The sequence below is a fragment of the Canis aureus genome, chromosome 22 (assembly GCF_053574225.1).
Source record: "Canis aureus isolate CA01 chromosome 22, VMU_Caureus_v.1.0, whole genome shotgun sequence".
NCBI classification, from domain to species: Eukaryota; Metazoa; Chordata; class Mammalia; order Carnivora; family Canidae; genus Canis; species Canis aureus.
Genome location: NC_135632.1, coordinates 50,774,464 through 50,789,666, shown reverse-complemented (window position 1 = coordinate 50,789,666; position 15,203 = coordinate 50,774,464). Strand labels below are relative to the sequence as shown.

The 15,203-nt window shown below is 41.4% G+C and overlaps 1 protein-coding gene and 1 pseudogene across 7 annotated transcripts in view; both read left to right on the top strand.

Moving 5' to 3' along the window:
- Positions 1–15,203, top strand: part of ZNF445 (zinc finger protein 445) — a 33,189-nt gene that overhangs the window by 10,027 nt on the left and 7,959 nt on the right. For 6 of the 7 annotated variants that reach the window (XM_077866007.1, XM_077866008.1, XM_077866011.1 and 3 more), the window contains 5 exons: positions 10,444–10,995; positions 13,278–13,446; positions 13,795–13,871; positions 14,165–14,291; positions 14,768–14,878. In XM_077866007.1, the coding sequence (XP_077722133.1) occupies positions 10,567–10,995; positions 13,278–13,446; positions 13,795–13,871; positions 14,165–14,291; positions 14,768–14,878 (913 nt within the window). In that variant the 5' untranslated portion in view covers positions 10,444–10,566. The remainder of the gene's footprint in view (positions 1–10,443; positions 10,996–13,277; positions 13,447–13,794; positions 13,872–14,164; positions 14,292–14,767; positions 14,879–15,203) is intronic. The other variant, XM_077866012.1, reaches the window with a different exon arrangement.
- LOC144294269 (solute carrier family 25 member 16 pseudogene) lies at positions 3,223–5,142 on the top strand (annotated as a pseudogene).

The window sequence follows — 15,203 nt, the reverse complement described above, 5'->3', positions numbered from 1 at the left end:
CCAGCTCTGGAACTGCCTTTACCGTAGAGCCTGAAAACGGATGAAGGCAGCTGTCCTCCATTCTCTTTGGAGGAGGTGGTTCCCAGGAGCGCAGGTCCAATGGCACAGGGCCCTGGATCCAAGGGTGCAGAAGTGGACAAAGTTGGCTATCCTCCGTTCCCCCTGGGACAGAGAGAAGCGCGGAGGGCACAGGAGAGCAAGAACTCTCCTGCCGCTAGGCACCCTGCTAGCTGTGCAGATCAGTGCACCTGCACCTGCCCCCAGGAGCAATCTAGGCCAGTGTGGACTGGGAGACTGTGGTTAGTTACACGTGGGGAGCTGGACTCCAGAGCTGGAGATCTAGCCACTGCCATTTTAGTTTTCCTTTTCTCTTTGTTTCCCCTTGTGCCTGGGGGATGTGGGGCCTCTAGGGAAAAAAAGGCCTCACAGGATAAGCAGCTAACACTCAGCCCGGCACCCAGCAGGGGGCGGGGGATCTCTACCCAGGCACACACCTGGGTAGTAGACCTGAAAATCAGTGTAGTAGACCCCTCCCCCAGAAGATCCGCTGGAAGAACAAAGGATAAGCAAATTTACAAAACGAGCGGCACTGGAACACTCCAGAACTGAGGGAAAATAGTATATAGAACTAGAGAGTCCTTTTATTTTTGTTTTTATTTTTTCATTACAGCTCATTTTTATATCAGGCTAAAAATTTCCAATATTTATTCTCTTTTCCTACATTAACTACAATATTTTACCAACTTTTCGTTTTTAAGTTTTTTCCTTTTTTACTTTCATATTTCTACAATTACCTGTCTTAGATATATTTTTCACTCCTGGATTCCCTTCAAAGTATTCAATTTAATTTTGGTAGATATATGAGATACGGTTTCTGTTTTTTGCTTTTTCTAATTTTTGTTTTTTGCAATGGAGGAAGTTAGTACTTTCTAACACATGACCAAAATACACCCAGATCCAAGTGGCACAACATGTTGATTCATTCTGTGAAATTATATTCTCTCTTCCCATTCTACGGCCCTCTTTTATCTTGTTCATGATTTGTGGTCAATATTGGATCTTTATATAAGTTTTGCTGGTTTATATAAATTTTAGGTTGAGTGTCTTCTAGCATACAGAACAAAATACACTCAGAACAAGAGGATCTCTTTTTAGGACCCCTCAGGGAGACTACATTCTCTCCACTACCACTTCTTCAGCACCACCATCTGCCACTTTTTTCCCTCTCCTCTCTTCTTTTTTTTTTTTTTCTCCTTCTTTGTTTTTTGTTTTTTATTTTTACTTCTTTGTTTTAAAATTTGTTTTTCACATTAGTGGTCCTTTTATTTCATTCTGTTCTTCTTTTCCTTTAATTTTCTGGTCTCTGAGCTCTTCAGAATCATAAAGGATGTATTTTCCTTAGGTTGAGGTTGATACTTTTGACTCAGGTCACTCATTCAGCCACTCTGCACTGCACAAAATAACTGGAAGGAAGAATTCACCACGAAACAAAGAACTGGAAGCAATACTCTATGTCACAAATGTACAGAATTTGGATTTCAATATGGTTAGAAATTCAATTCTGAAGTACAATTATAAAATTACTGGTGGCTCTGGAAAAAAGCATAAAGGATTCTAGATACTGCCATACTGCAGAATTGACACCTAATCAGGCTGAAATTAAAAATAGATTAACCGAGATGCAGTCCAAACTGGATGCTCTAAGTGCTAGGGTTAATGAGGTGGAAGAGAGTGAGTGGCATAGAAGACAAGTTGATGGAAAGGAAGGAAGCTGAGGAAAAAAAGAGAAAAACCACTAAGAGCCCATGAGGACAGGCAGAAGGAAATAAATGATAGCTTGAGAGGGAAGAATATATGTTTAATTGGGATTTCAGAAGAGGCTGAGAGAGAAAGAGAGAGACAGGACCACAAAGTATATTTGAACAAATCATAGCTGAGAACTTCACTAATCTGGGGGAAGGAAACAGGCATTGAAATACAAGAGATAGAAAGGACCCCCGCCCCAAAGAAATAAAAACCATTCAACACTTCGATATCTAATAGTGAAACTTGCAAATTTCAAAGAAAATTCTTAAAGCAGTTTGAGAGAAGAGATCCTTAACTTACATGGGGAGAAATATCAGATTAACAGCAGACCTCTCCACAGAACCCTGGCAGGCCAGAAAAGGCTAGCATGATATATACAGGGTACTAAATGAGAAGGACATGCAGCCAAGAATACTTTATCCAGCAAGATGTCATTCAAGATAGAAGGAGAGATAAAGAGCTTTTAGTGTAGGCAGAAACTTAAAGAATATGTGACAACTAAACCGGATCTGCAAGAAATATTAAGGGGGACCTGTAAAAGAAAGAGGAATCCCAAAGAATCCTAAAGCAATAAAAAAGCAAGACCTATGTATATGCCCATCTACTAGAGACTCACTTACTTACTTATTTATTTATTTACTTTTAAAGATTTTATTTATTCATGAGAGACACACACACAGAGAGGCAGAGACACAGACAGAGGAAAAGCAGGCTTCATGCAGGAAGCCTGATGTAGCACTCGATCCCAGAACTCCAGGATCACGGCCTGGGCCGAAGTCAGGCACCAAACCACTGCGCCACCCAGGGATCCCCTTTTTTCCAGTTTTTTTTTTTTTTTTTAATTTTTTTTTTTAATTTTTATTTATTTATGATAGTCACAGAGAGAGAGAGAGAGAGGCAGAGACACAGGCAGAGGGAGAAGCAGGCTCCATGCACCGGGAGCCTGATGTGGGATTCGATCCTGGGTCTCCAGGATCGCGCCCTGGGCCAAAGGCAGGCGCCAAACCGCTGCGCCACCCAGGGATCCCTTTTTTCCAGTTTTTTAAGGTAAAAGGATTGGTTGATTTCAGATCTTTCTTTTTTGGATATGCAAAAATTAATTATGCATTAATTTATTAATATATTCATTCACAGAATAAAATTCCCCCTAAGCACTCCCCGAAGTTAATTTCATCCTATTAGTTTTGGGATGTTTTGTGTTCATTTTTGCTTATTTCAAAACGTCTTCTAATTTCCTTGCTATTTCTTCTTTTACTTATTGAATATTTAGGACTATATTATTCCAACAGGAGCATTTCTTTAAAAAACAAAACAAAACTCATTTTGAAATAATTGTATATAAAAAAAAAAGAAATAATTGTATATTTACATGTAGTCACAAGAAAAACGCCATGTATTCTTTACCCTCCCCCAACCATGGTCTCAGTAATAACATCTTGTGAAACTGTAGTACAGTGATACAACCTGATATTGACATTGATGTAATCAAGATACAGAGCATTTTCATCACCATACAGATCTTTCACGTTTCCCTTTTTTTTTTTTTATAGTATTTTTGTCACCCCTTGTTGGTGGAATAGACCTCTTTACAAAATATTTGGTTGGACATTAAGACTGATGACAGAGGTGCACTCATGAATATGAATATGAATATATATTGAATATATGAATATGGATATGAAGAGATTTACTACTCAAATGAGGCTTCTGGAAAAAGGAAGGCAGGCTCCAAGCTGGTCTAAAATGTCTTAAGAGATATTCTGTCCCACTTGTGTGGAGGTCGGTGCCCTGTCACTACCTGCTTTGACCATGGCTGTGTTTTGTGAAGTGTTGACCAAAGCTCCCCACATGGCCCTGATCCTCATGGTGGTGACTGCAGTCCTGGCAACAGCCAACTCCCTCTCCCAATGTACCACAGGTGGCAGGACCCAGAGGGCCCACTGCTCACTAGGACTTCTGGTTGTACTCCTTTCCGGCTAGAGGTATTGCCAGATGCTATGCCAAAACAACAGTTGCTCTTTTGGATTGAGTAAGTTTTATTACAAACTCACAACCACCATTATATGTATTTAGGAGTATTTTCTGCTTTGTGTGCTATTCCTCAAAAGGAGGGATACCTTTGATTGTATAAAGTGAATGTGCAGTGATGATTTGGATCTTTTTCTACAGTGCAATATAGTTTATGGCATTTGAGCATTATAAAATGTTAATTATTATAAAGTTAGGGGTTTATGGCCATGTGCACAGATAAATTGCTGCATCCATGGCAAGTATGACAGCAGTTATCTGTACCAATCCTCTTAACATGGTTAGAGTATGCCTAGCATCCCAGGTGAAAGAGGAACATAATTATGCAAGAATTATTCATGCATTCAAAACAATTTATGCAAATGAAGGTGGTTTTCTTGGATTTTACAGAGGCCTGATGCCTACTATGCTAGGAATGGCTCCAAATGCAAGTGTTTCATTTTTATCTTTTGTTACTTTAAAGAGTATTAGGCTTTCCTGTGCTCCTACTCTTTTTGGCAGACCTTCATCAGATAATCCTAATGTCTTATTTTTTAAAAACTGATATAAATTTACTTTGTGGTGATGTTGCTGGAGCAATAGCACAGATCATATCCTATCCATTTGATGTAATTCATTGGCAAAGATAATTAGGAACTATTCTTCCAGAATCTGAAGAGTATCTTATCATGCGGGAGACTATGAAGTATGTCCATGGACACCATGGAATTTGAGAAGGATTATATTGTAGTTTATTTCTTAATTACATTTGCTATATTCCATCTCAAACAGTGGCTTTTACAGCATATGACTAGGAAGCAGGTTTTTGTTACCTCAACTAAAAAAAAAAAGTGATTTCTTTTCCTTAATAAGCTCTTAGAGGGAGAAATAAAATGATACTTTAATTTTGGGGGGAGGGACACCTGGGTGGCTCAGCGGTTGAGCGCCTGCCTTCAGCCCAGGGCAAGATCCTAGAATTCTAGGATCCAGTCCCGAGTCCCACGTTGGGCTCCCTGCATGGAGCCTGCTTCACCCTCTGGCTATGTCTGTGCCTCTCTCTCTCTGTGTCTGTCATGAATAAATAAATAAAATCTTAAAAAAAAAAAATTTAGAGGGAATGTTACTTGAAAGCCTTGTCATAGGAAGCACTGGTATTTTAGTTCTTGATTTGTTTTATTCATAAGTAATCAAAAGTCTTTGTGCTTTTTGATGGCAAAAGTTATACCTTAGAGCACTGAAAAAATTCCTAAGCTGATGCTGGCTAATCAGTTAGGTTACTTAAAACTTTTTTTTTTTAAGATTTTATTTATTTATTCATAGAGACAGAGAGAGAGAGAGGCAGAGACACAGGTAGAGGGAGAAGCAGGCATCATACAGAGAGCCTGACATGGGACTCGATCCAGGGTCTCCAGGATCACACCCTGGGCCGCAGGTGGCGCTAAACCGCTGAGCCACCTGGCTGCCCTTAAAACTGTTTTAAAATGTTATTTGGAAGTAGAACTAATTTAAAATGGGATCCAGGAGGTTGCCATTCATTTCATCATGCTTTAAATCCAAGCATTAATTATGATCATGATTTTCAAAGCCTCTAATATTGGTTATTATTATTACAATAAACAGGCTTGGTTTTATTGCAGCAGAATGATGAGAACTGAATGTTTAAGTTATACAAAACATAGCTTAGAAGCCAACGTTGAAGATCATTCTTACTTTCTTCTCATAATTCTGTTCCACTAGACAGGACTAACACTTTTTCTCTTCATTTTTAAATAAATATTTAAAAATTAGTCTTGTGGAAATTCAACAATAAATGAAGAATTTTTGGGTATTGTTCAAATGTTATTACTAGATACCAAGACTTATTTTATTTTTTTATTTTAATTTATTTTTTATTGGTGTTCAATTTGCCAACATATGGAATAACACGCAGTGCTCATCCCATCAAATGCTCCCCTAAGTGCCCATCACCCAGACCAAGACTGATTTAAATGTGTTCTAAAAATCAGTGTTATTTCTCTCTCATTTTTCTTTAAAGATTTTATTTATTTGAGAGAGAGAGAATAAGCACAAGCAGGGAGGGATGGGTAGAGGGAGAAGCAGGCTTCTCACTGAGCAGGAAGCCCAACACAGGGCTTGATTTCAGGACCCTGGGATACTGACCTGAGTCGAAGGTAGGTGCTTAACCAACTGAGCCACCCAGGTATCCCAAAATCAATGGGTTTCTCAAAGGAAGTAATAATAAATACTGAATATCCTCACTTGATATATCAAAGCAGATATTCAATATATCTCAATACCAAAGCAGATTAGCATTATAGATTTGTTTTTGTTAGGTGATTTGGTATATAATAGAAAATTTATTCAAGTGGACTTTGAAATATCCAAAAATATAAATATGAATGTCAAAGAATGTTTGTTAAGACATTATGTCATGATATATCAACTTGTTTTTCAGTGTAAAATAGTTTTAGTGTAATATAAACTTAAGTAGAAATGTAAAACATGATTTGAATTGATATCCTTATGTTAAAGTAGTTTTATTTTTTTATTTTTATTTTTATTTTTTTATTTATTTATTTTTATTTATGATAGTCACAGAGAGAGAGAGAGAGAGGCAGAGACACAGGCAGAGGGAGAAACAGGCTCCATGCACCGGGAGCCTGATGTGGGATTCGATCCCGGGTCTCCAGGATCGCGCCCTGGGCCAAAGGCAGGCGCCAAACCGCTGCGCCACCCAGGGATCCCTAAAGTAGTTTTAAATGTAAAAAAAAATCGCTTCAGAGAGCAAGGAAAGGTGACTGGCTTTGGCTTCTTTTTTTTTTTTTTATGATAGTCGCACAGAGAGAGAGAGAGAGAGCAGAGGCAGAGACACAGGCAGAGGGAGAAGCAGGCTCCATGCACCGGGAGCCCGACGTGGGATTCGATCCTGGGTCTCCAGGATCACGCCCTGGGCCAAAGGCAGGCGCTAAACTGCTGCACCACCCAGGGATCCCCTGGCTTTGGCTTTTATTATGGTTAGAGTGAAGCTGGGGTGAGGATTTTTATACACGGGCCAGGGCTTGTGTGCTTTGAACTTTGAACTTCCTGCCAGTGCTAAGGGAGCAGCTGGACTTTCTTATTTCCCTGTCCAGATGTTAGCAGGAAGGAGAAGTAAGAGTGGTGGGCTTAAAAGCTGTCAGCAGTCAAATATCAAAAATGAAGTCAGTTCTTAATTAAGTAAAACCATAATATCCTCCAACTCTGCTTTGCAGTCCTTAACTACCCTGGCAACCACTAATCTGCTGTCCATTTCTATCTTTTTCAAGAATATTGTATAAATAGAATCATATACTGTGTAACCTTTTCAGGTTGGCTCTTTTCATTCATCATCATTCTCTGGAGATGTATCCAAGTTGTTGCAAATACTCATTCTTTTTATTGCAAGTAGTGTTCCATAGTATGGTTGTACCTTAGCTTAACTATTCATCCATTGCAGGACATCTGGGTGGTTTCCAGATTTGGGCTATTATGAATAGGCTACAGTGAACAATTGTATACAAGTTTTTCTGTGGACATAAGTTTTCATTTTTCTGGGATATATGTCTAGGTGTGCAACTACTAGATTGTATGGTAGGAACCTGTTGAATTTTTTGTTTTTTTTTTAAGATTTTATTTATTCATGAGAGACACAGAGAGACACAGAGACCTAGGCAGAGGGAGAAGCAGGCTTGCAGGGAGCCTGATGTGGGAGTCGATCCCCAGGACCCCAGGATCATGCCTTAAAGGCAGGCGCTTAACTGCTGAGCCACACTAGTTGAGTTTTTAAGAAACCGCTACACTGCTTCCCAAAGTAGCTGTACAATTTTACATTCCAGCTAGTAATGGATGAGTGATTTGGTTCTTTCTGGTGTTTTTTTTTTTTTTACGATTTTATTTATTTATTCATGAGAGACACAGAGAGGCAGAGGCAGAGGCAGAGGCAGAGGGAGAGAGAGAAGCAAGGCTCCCTGCGGGGAGCCCAATTTGGGACTCGATCCCAAGACCCTGGGATCATGACCTGAGCGGAAGACAGATGCTCAACCACTGAGCCACCCAGGCATCCTGAGTGGTCTGGTTTCTTTGTATCCTCAACAGCATTTGGTGTTGCCACGTTTTATTTTAGCCATTCTGGTAGATGTATAGTGATTATGTTATTGTTGTTTTATTTTTTTTATTTTTATTTTTTTGTTGTTGTTTTAATATGCATTTCCCTGATGGCTAATCATGTTGAACATTTTCTCATATGCTTATTTGTGTGTCCTCATTGGTGAAATATATCTTCATGTCTTTTGCCCATTTTCTTATGGGATTGTTTGCCCTTTTTACTGCTGAGAATTCTTATTCTAGTCAGATATTAGTTCTTTGTCAGATATGTGGCTTGTAAATATTATCTTCCAATCTGTAGCTTGTCTTCTCATGCTCTCAACAAAGGTCTTCCTAGAGCAGGTTTTAAATTTTGATGAGGTTCAGTTTATCAGTTTTCCTTTTTATGGATCATGCTTTTAGTGTCAATTCTAATGACTGCCTAATCTTAGAGCCTAAAGATTTTCTCCTGTGCTTTTTTCTAAAAGTTGCATAGTTTCATGTTTTATATTTAAGTCCAGGATTCATTTTGAATTGATTTTTGTGTAAGCTCTAAGGTTTACATTGGCCCTCATGATTTTGTCTATCAGTGTCCAGTTTCTCCATCAGTATTTAAGTATCCTTCCTCCTTTGAATTGGTTTTTGCACTTTTATAAAAAAAATCAGTTGGGCACATCAGTAGGGTAGACTCCTGCACAGCGGTGTGGCCTGCAGCATAAGCTCTTTGCCTAGATCTGAAGAAACAAACATTCACTGAGAGCCCAAAATGTGCCCAGGTTGTTTTTTCACTTAGACCCCACAGCCATACCCGTATTATACAGTGAGGCCACAGATATTTTAAGAGGTAAAGTGATGTCTCCATAGTTAGTTGATAAATGAGGTTGATTTGAACCCAGGTCAGTCTTAGTTCATGTCCTCTACTCTGTTACTAAGCTCTAGTGGCTCCTGAGTGTGGCTTAACCTTTGGATAGCCTCCATTAGCATGAATTACTAAAGGAAATAAGGAGTTTAGTAGAGGGCTGGGTTAGTAGTTTCCAAATTACACTTCTTAACCCATTGTTGGGGCCATAGTCATTTAAGGGATTCCTAATCAGCATTTGTTTTGTTTTTGAATTGCTTATTTGAGATATTTTAAATATATTAGTAAAGTCACATTTGATATTACAGACCAGTTGGGCATATTTGTATTGCAGGTTTTTCTTTTCCGCTGGTTTGTGTCTCTTCTTCCACCAATACCACAGTCTCTTTTAAGTTTTTATTGAAATTCCAGTTAGTTAACATACAGTGTTATATTAGTTTCAGATGTACAATATAGTGATTCAGCACTTCCACACAACACCCTGTACCCAGTACAAGTACACAAAATAATGCATATCACCTATTTCCCCCGCCCCCCCCCCCCCCCAACATCTCTCCTCTGGTGACCATCAGTTTGTTAAAGACTGTTTCTTGGTTTGGTGCACATGTGCATGTGTACTTTCTCTCTCCCCCCCTTTTTGCTCATTTGTTTTGTTTCTTAAATTCCACATATGAATGAAATAATGGTATTTGCCTTTCTCTGACTTAGTTCACTTAACATAATACTCTCTGGCTCCATCCACGTTGTTGCCAATGGCAAGATTTCATTCTTTTTGATGGCTGAGTAATACTCCATTGTATATCTATACCACATCTTCTTTATCTGTTCACCAGTCATTGGACACTTGGTCTGTTTCCATAATTTGGGTATTGTAGATAATGCTACCATAAATATTGGGGTGCATGTATCACTTTGAATTAGTGTTCTTGTATTTTTTTTTCAAGATTTTATTTATTTATTCATGAGAAAGAGAGAGGCAGAGACATAGGTAGAGGGAGAAGCACACTCCCCTCAGGGAGCCTGATGGCAGGACTTGATCCCAGGACCTCAGGATCACACCCTGAGCTGAAGCAGGTACTTGGCTGCTGAGCCACCCAGAGCCCCACGTTCTTGTATTCTTGGGGTAAATACCTACTATTGCACTTGGTAGATCTGTAGTCTTGATTATTGTATCTCTAAGTCTTGAAATTAAATAGATTTCTTCACACTTTATTCTAATTTTTAGAAACTGTTTTAGCTATTGTAATTCCTTTGCTTTTCCACGTAAATTTTAGGATAATCTTGTCTACATATACAAAAAACTTTGCTGAGATATTGATAGGAATAGCATTAATTCCGTGGATCTGGGGGAATATTGCCTCCTTTCTATGTCATCTTCCAGTATGTGATATGGTATGTATCCATTATTTAGATCTTCTTTGGTTTCTTTCATCAGCCATTTGTAATTTTTAGCATATAAGCCCTGTACACATTTTTGTGTATTCCGGAATATTTTCTTAGTTTATGGCATATGTGACAATCTAGCCCTCACCTGCTTCATATTGGCAGGCACGACTGTGCAAATCTTCATATGCTCTCTTTTCATACATCCAAGGGTGATTCTGGCTACCGTGATCTAACTGTACCATCATTCTCACATCCCTCCTGAACAATAATATTGTTTATTTTAGTCTCTTGCCAGTGACATCTGATGTCCCAGCAAAGTGCTGAATAACTACTCCTGAGGTCCCAGCAGCGACACGGCTAACATAGAATTGGTGTGCACTCTGCTGGGTAGACTCTGAGCAGGAGTGATGCCTCCAGGTAGGTGGTATGCAGTTCATCCAGCTCAGGCCCAGGCTTCAAGGGAACGAGGGCGTCTTCAGATGGTAAAGAAGGAAGAAGAGGATGAAGGCTATACTTCAGTGCAGGCTGCCAGGCCACAGACACTCAACCGTTCTGGCCAGGAGCTGTTTCGCCAGCTCTTCAGGCAGCTTCGCTACTATGAATCTTCTGGGCCCCTAGAGACTTTCAGCCGGCTCCGGGAGCTCTGCCGCTGGTGGCTGAGGCCTGACATTCTCTCCAAGGCCCAGATCCTGGAGCTGCTGGTGCTGGAGCAGTTCCTGAGCATCTTGCCTGGGGAACTCCGGACCTGGGTACAGCTGCATCACCCTGAGAGTGGTGAGGAGGCTGTGGCCCTGCTGGAAGAGCTGCTGAGGGACCTTGATGGGACACCATGGAGGGTGAGTGTGAGCAAGTGTGTGATGCCCAGAGAACTCTGCCTGTCAGTCAGCCAGCTTGTCTAGAGTGGGTCTGTTGGGCCTCCGAACCCTCAGCATTGAGGAAGGCAGGAAATGTCTTCCCTTTTCATTCCCACAACACCTGAACAGCTGAGAGATGGACCCTGAGCCAAGGACGTTTTAGCAGGCAACTTCCTGGAGGACAGTCAGCTCCAGGAAGAGGGTCTGTAGATAACAGTAATGAGCTTTTGGATGCAGTGACTTACATGCAAGTCCATTTCCATGTATCTAAGTTGACTTGATGGTGACCTGTGAAGTGGGAGTGATGTGTCTCTTGCTTGTTAGAGTCAGGACTCTTGGCTTCTGAGTACATGGTAAGACCTATAAATTCAGTGCACTCATAACATATTCTTTCTTTTTTAGTAAGCTTTTGAGAATTTGTTCTGTGCAGGAATCAGGAGTAAAAAAAGAGTATCGAGGGTCAATCCAGGGCCTAGAAATTGGAAGACTTTATTTCACAGCTTCACTCCTCTTGCTCACATTCTTTCAGAACATCAGTTTATTGAAAAGAATATGCAAAACTGATCTAACAATGAGAACAGTGTATATTTGAATGTCCACCATCTGCCCAGCCCCGGCCTTAGCACTGGGAAAGAGCTGTGACTGCCCCACACAGGCGAGCTTCTCAATGCTTCCTGTAGCTTTGGAGTTGTTTTTTTTTTTTTTTTTTTAAGAGCATTTATCATTTTTATAGACTTCTTTAAAATTTTTTTTCAATAAAAATATATGTAATTCCACATATATATAATCTATGCATAAGTGAAAATTACCTTTACGATTTCTGAAACATATTTGACATACTCTTCTCCCAAATATAATCTCAAATTAAGTCAATCAAGTAACACATCTGACTGAATATCTGCCATCAGTAAATGATAATAAATCAGTGCAAGGTATGACTATTTAAAAAGAAAACCTTTGTGCTTACCATTGGTTACAATTTAAAAAAAATCTAAAAGAACATTTATGATTTTTACCAAAATACCAAGATGTTCTAAATGATTGAAAAATAACTGATTAAAGCAAATTAGGTACATAGTAGGTACAGAATTGTGGCTTGGTTACATTTAATTCTTTTAGAGCTACATGTAAGGTTTGAAAATCCCTGAAAACATTGCCAAATGTTCATACAAGGCCTACCTGGTTGAAAGCTAGTCAGAAATTAGAAAACAAAATGGACTGGGAGGACATCTCCCAAATTCTGAAAATGAACGGAATGGCTCAAGATACACATAAATATCATAATCACCCTTTGGTTCATATGAATTGAGCAACTAGGACCCAAGAAATTTTGTTCTTAGACTCATTGGGCTGTCTGCTTCCACCTTTGTATTGTTTCTGTATTATCTTTTTGGTAGGGAATGAGAGGAACCAGGTCATCATCTTTAGGCTGTAGCTCGGTATCACATGTTTACAGCCTCTGGCCAAGAATCATCCAATCAGTGGAATCAATGTCTTGGCCACGGGACCAGAAAAAACTTGAAAGTTCATTGGCTGTAAGCTTCTTATACTCATTTCCACATCAGGGATAGCCTTGCCTCAGAGACTGGAACCATTTGAAGTCCCAGGGCAAAGAGTGCCTCTTTCCAAGTCTCTGCCTGGAGGGGCACTGCCAGTTTTTGTACCTGAGACTTTCTCTTCTGTGGTTCCATGGCTGACCCTCACAAGTAGCATTGCCTCTCTGGCAGTGTTACTGTCTTAGTCAGATTTACGTCTGGGACCTGTGCCACTTCTTTGAGGTTACTTTGCTTAACAGTGCCTGGAGCAGGGCCTGATACTTATAGATGTTATCTATCTGCATCTCTGCTGTGAACCATTATCATTTAACTCAGGGGTAAATTTCTTCTCTCTCATTTCTAAGTTCCAGACCAGAGGTGGGAGCTGAGGGGCTAATGGGGAGGTGTCACTGCAGCCCCTCAGGCCTTACAGCACTGCCTTGCTGGATGCCTCCCTGTGTTGTAGCCAGAATCTGGCTCCACCTATGTCCTTCATGGCCCACACGAGAGCCCAGGGAAGCTGAGGGCTGAGGGGTTCCCCCCTGGGCTTTCTCTTCCTCCTTTCCCTCTGCCTGTAGGTAACAAAAGGCCTGGTTTGCCTTCCTCTGGCTCCCTGCTTTTAAAGATTGGCCATGTGGCCTCTTGTCTGGGTTTGCTCAGAGGGATCCTCAAGACTAGATCCCCCATGATACCCATGGGGATCCTCTCACATCATTTTCTTCTTACCAGGACCCAGCCCTTGCTCAGAGCCCAGACGTGCGTTGGATGGGTACAGGAGCCTTGCAAGCCTCACAGATATGGCCCCCTGCTTCACCTCTCAGGAGCGACTCTACTCTTGGGGACTACCTGGAGCCTCCCTATGAAACAGGAGTGTGTCACTTCCTGGCTAGGCAATCCGGTACTTGACATCTAGCTCTAAGACCCCAGCTGTATGCCACACATCCCAAAATAGTATTGTCATTTCACCATCTGTCCTCTCTTGGGAATCCCTTTCAGTTTTGGCACTTAGCCCTGTGTCCTTTCTACCTTTCTGTGACCCATGTCTACCTAGCTCCTCCTCCCTTTGCACCCCCTACACCTCACTCCCCAGCCCTCAGCAAACACTGGGGAAATGTGGAATGGGTGTTTAACAGTTGTCCATACCTGCTTGTAGGCCCAGGAATCCTCTGGGGGGGAAGAGTGGACCTCCTCAGTGGGGTGCCAAGAGCTGGGCTACCTTCTCTCATGGCTCTTTCTTCTCCCTTAGAGCCCCCTGTTGCCCAGGTGCCTGCCCTTTCCCAGAGAGAAGGGTGCCCAGGAGACCTGTTGACAGCTCAGCCTCAGGTGAGCCACAAGACCTTGGGCCTTCATGACATCTCAGCATTGCTGCCTAATGGAATCATTGAGGCTTCTCCTCATCTTGAGTCTGTGTGTCCAGTAACCTCATATCCAAAGACTCAGATCCTGGAGACCAGATTATCCCCCTTGAGCCCAGAGCTCTTTTGCTGGGTGGTGGTCTTCTCTATTACCCTTACCAGGTCCATATGTGCTCACTCAGGACCTGCTCCCTTCCCCTGCCCCCTCCTAATTGCCAGGAGTTATAGACTGACTCTCAGACATAAGACTGCGTTTTTCAGGAGGCTGTGACTTTCAAGGACGTGGAAGTGACCTTCTCACAGGATGAGTGGGGATGGCTGGACCCTGCTGAGAGAAACTTGTACAGGGATGTGATGCTGGAGAATTACAGGAACATGGTTTCTCTGGGTAAGGCATTGATACCCATGCTTCTACCTACTTTTACTTCTATCTTATTATTATTATGGTGTCTAGACATGGACCTGGCCTGGCTTTGACCCTGGCTCTATCACCTAGTCTCCTCTCTTGAAATATGATGATAATGATACCTGTTTGCTGGATTATTGTAAAGGTTAAAAATCATATATGTCAAATTCATAGTTAGATATCCCAAAAATGTTGATTGAACTGATTGAGTTGTCTTGTGGCTCCCACCTTCAAAGAATCCTAGTGATCCTTTTGGCTGTGACTTCTTTCAGCCTCTTTTGTCTCTGCTCAGAGCTGTTGGAAATAGCTGTCTGGGCCTCCTGTCCTGGCTTCCTCCACCAGCCTCCCTGGCCTTGCCCTTGTCCTTGCCAGGACCTCAGGCCTGAGAAGGTCCTGGAGAATAGATCTGTATGATTTATCTACCCTTCCATCTCATCCCATGTCCTTCTCTTCTGCAGTGGGACCATTCGCCAAACCTATTCTGATTTCCTGGCTGGAGGCAAGGGAGCCATGGGGCCTGGATGTCCAGGGAGCTCAGCCTAAGGGGAATCCAGGTGTTGCCCTTGCAGGTGAGTTCCAGAGAACCTCTGTATCCTACTCCTCTCACATCTACTCTTCTCTTTCTTAAGTCTTTTACACTAACTAAGTCACAGAGAACATACTTTGTTGTTTGCTAGAAGGAAGATCCTTAACAAGTATTGCTAAGGAGTGCTGGGCTTCTGGGTCTCTCCCCTCTGGACTGACCTATTAGACGTTTGTTTCTGGCCCTGCCCCTTCCCCAGAAGCCTTTTCAGTAATTGTTCTTGCCCATTGGGGCTTCACTGTTGCACTGTTTTCTATTTAGTGATGCTACTCCTCATCCCTCTGCTGTATTCCTGCTGGCCTTGGCTCATG